This window comes from Aplysia californica, unplaced genomic scaffold, assembly GCF_000002075.1.
Source record: "Aplysia californica isolate F4 #8 unplaced genomic scaffold, AplCal3.0 scaffold00265, whole genome shotgun sequence".
Classification (NCBI taxonomy): Eukaryota; Metazoa; Mollusca; class Gastropoda; order Aplysiida; family Aplysiidae; genus Aplysia; species Aplysia californica.
In genome coordinates, this window is record NW_004797535.1 from 38497 (window position 1) to 41018 (window position 2522).

Sequence of the window (2522 nt, forward strand, 5' to 3'; positions counted from 1 at the left end):
AGTTGGCTTTGGACATGTAGAATTCATTAGTGGAATAAAAAAATTTCGCGCCAAAATGAAAAAATGCGTTTTGTCAGATCACGGCAGTGCTACTCCATGGCTCCTTCTTACTTCTGTCTTTCAGCCACACCCCTGTTCTTAGGGTAGGTAAGATCTAACACCTACCCTTTCCGGATGACGATAAAAACTCTTGGAGGTCGTGTGTGCAAGTTGCGCACGTTAAAGATCCATGTCCTGTCTTAGTTTTGATCGTGGATAATTCTTGTAAGTTCTTTCACACAATGTATAAGTACGGAATCAGAGACGGAAGTTGTACACTTTTTTTGTATTTTTAGTCTCGTTACTACGCCACCTCTACTGTCATGGCTGAAAAGGGGCCCCTACCAGAAGGCAGATTGGATCATTCTGCTCCAGAAACCCTGTCTTTGAAAGAAAGGTAAGTTTTTATTGTCTGTTGTATTGAAACCTTGAAGTTACTGTATATGAACTATCAACTGAACTATTTAGACCCGTTCATGTGGGAATATAGGGGCGTGTCCAAAGGCTGAGAAAGTCTAAAAGGAAGGTCTGAAATTCGGCCACCTCTATTCTCACCCCGAGTGAGAACTATCAACTGAACTATTTAGACCCGATAGCTCACCCCGAGTGAGAATAGTGCAGGCGAGTCTTGTGGCTATTCTCACCCGGTGCGCGTTCACCAAATTTTGCATTCACCCTAAACCACAGAATTCTACACTGTGATAACAGAAAAATTGTAGAATTCTGTGCCGTGAACAAACGTTCCATTACAACTGTAGCCTACTAAAAGCGTACAATTTTGTCTGTGGGCAGGGGAGAGAGAAAGAGAGAGAGGAGTAGCGCAAGAATTTTCCGGGCAAAACAAAACGGCTCGATTCGAAAAGTTAAATAGCCGTAGCATCTTTGTAGACAACCAAATTAATTTACTTTTGTGTTTTAACATCATTTTTTAACTTTGTTTTGGTCAATTTGATCGTCCACACCGATAGACAGTATTCAGAAAGAGACAGAGAGAGAGAAAAAGGGGGAGGAGTTGATCTTGCGAGTACTTCCGGGCGGGTGAGAATAGCCACTTTCCTGAAATTCCTGAGACCTGTGATGAGTAATAATATGAGCAATTGCCAAAACGTGAGACTCTCTTGAGACTCAGTGGTGCAAAAAAATTTTTCTTACCAATTTGACTCTCTTTTCTGTCAGTCACAGATTGACATTTAGTGCTCATATTCCTAGAGTATCAGAGCAAGGAGAGGTACGGCTTTGGAGATATGGGTCTATTGGTTTGGCAACTACTGTATTTCTTGTATGTAACAGTGATGACAAAAACAGATAAGCAGCAAGGCAAATTATGGACTTTAAATTCCATTTGTTTAGTAAACAAACACTTTGTACACTATGAACTCCATTCATAATGGTAATATGAATGGCAAGCTTTGTAACAATGACGCAGTGCACAGAACATGTCATCATTGTTATGTACAAGAAAGGATACACATTGGACATTATCATTGACAACACATCACAATAGTGAAAGGCTGTACAAATACAGTTATCAAAACCTCAGTACCAGAAAAACACATGTGTAAAACAATTTTTAAAATAATATAGCAATGCCAATGAAAATTTAAATTTTCACTTTTGCCCCCTTTTTTTTGGTACCTAAGAAAGAATTTTCAATTCTAATAATCATGCTTCTTGAATTTTGAGAATCGGTTCATAAATAAAAAAAAGTCCATTTTATTTATAGCATCGTATCACAACATGGGATCTTTAAGAATATATGTCGGCAGCGTGACTAAATAATTGCAAAGCTTTTTATGATGACTTTAGACCATGCCAACCGTAAAAGATAAGTTAATTCAATCTAGCATGCCGTACAATTAAAAATTCTTTTTCCCCGTTGAGACGCGAACACCCCGAGACGAGATAACCTCGCCTCGGAATACCCCCATTGCGATGTTACAGTGGAATAGAGAGAAAAACAACCGGATGCGCACGCCCGCCATTGCCCTATTTCAAGTGACAAATGAACGGGTCCGGAATAGTCATGCGGGGATTTGTAGGTCACTTACATTTGCCACGAGAGTGAGGGGAAAATGGCCGGTCTCCGTGCGAAGCCGCTTTGGATAGGGGGATAGTCGTAGATTTACGATCGGGTCTAAACAACTACTTGACACAGAACTCTCAAATTTGAGCACACTATAGAGGATAGATAGATAGACCATCTGGGCGTTGAAATTCAAACTCCTTATAGTTTTCGGTGTTCACGATACGAAAGTGTTCCCGACACCAAAAGTATAGGTTAATTTATGTGTACGAACTTCAACGTCCACATATCATTAGTTTGCCCTATTTTCTGATTGGTTGCCGAGTTTCATTCGGATTGGTTCGGAAATAGAGCAGACCGAGGTTGACAAAGTTAGTCACCTACGCTTCGGCCGGGTCCGCAAAATCGCCCGTAAACGGGGACCAAATTTTCGCCTCGCGGGAAAGCCCGATTGGCATTG

The 2522-nt window shown here is 40.8% G+C and overlaps 1 protein-coding gene across 2 annotated transcripts in view; it reads left to right on the plus strand.

Moving 5' to 3' along the window:
• Positions 1-2522, plus strand: part of LOC101861665 (prenylated Rab acceptor protein 1) — a 15489-nt gene that overhangs the window by 1646 nt on the left and 11321 nt on the right. Inside the window, exon 1 of one of the 2 annotated variants that reach the window (XM_013083968.2) lies at positions 363-436. The exons of the other annotated variant lie outside the window; for it this stretch is intronic. Coding sequence (XP_012939422.1) covers positions 363-436 — 74 coding nt within the window. Of the gene's footprint in view, positions 1-362; positions 437-2522 lie in introns of those variants that run through there. 2 annotated transcript variants of the gene reach the window in all.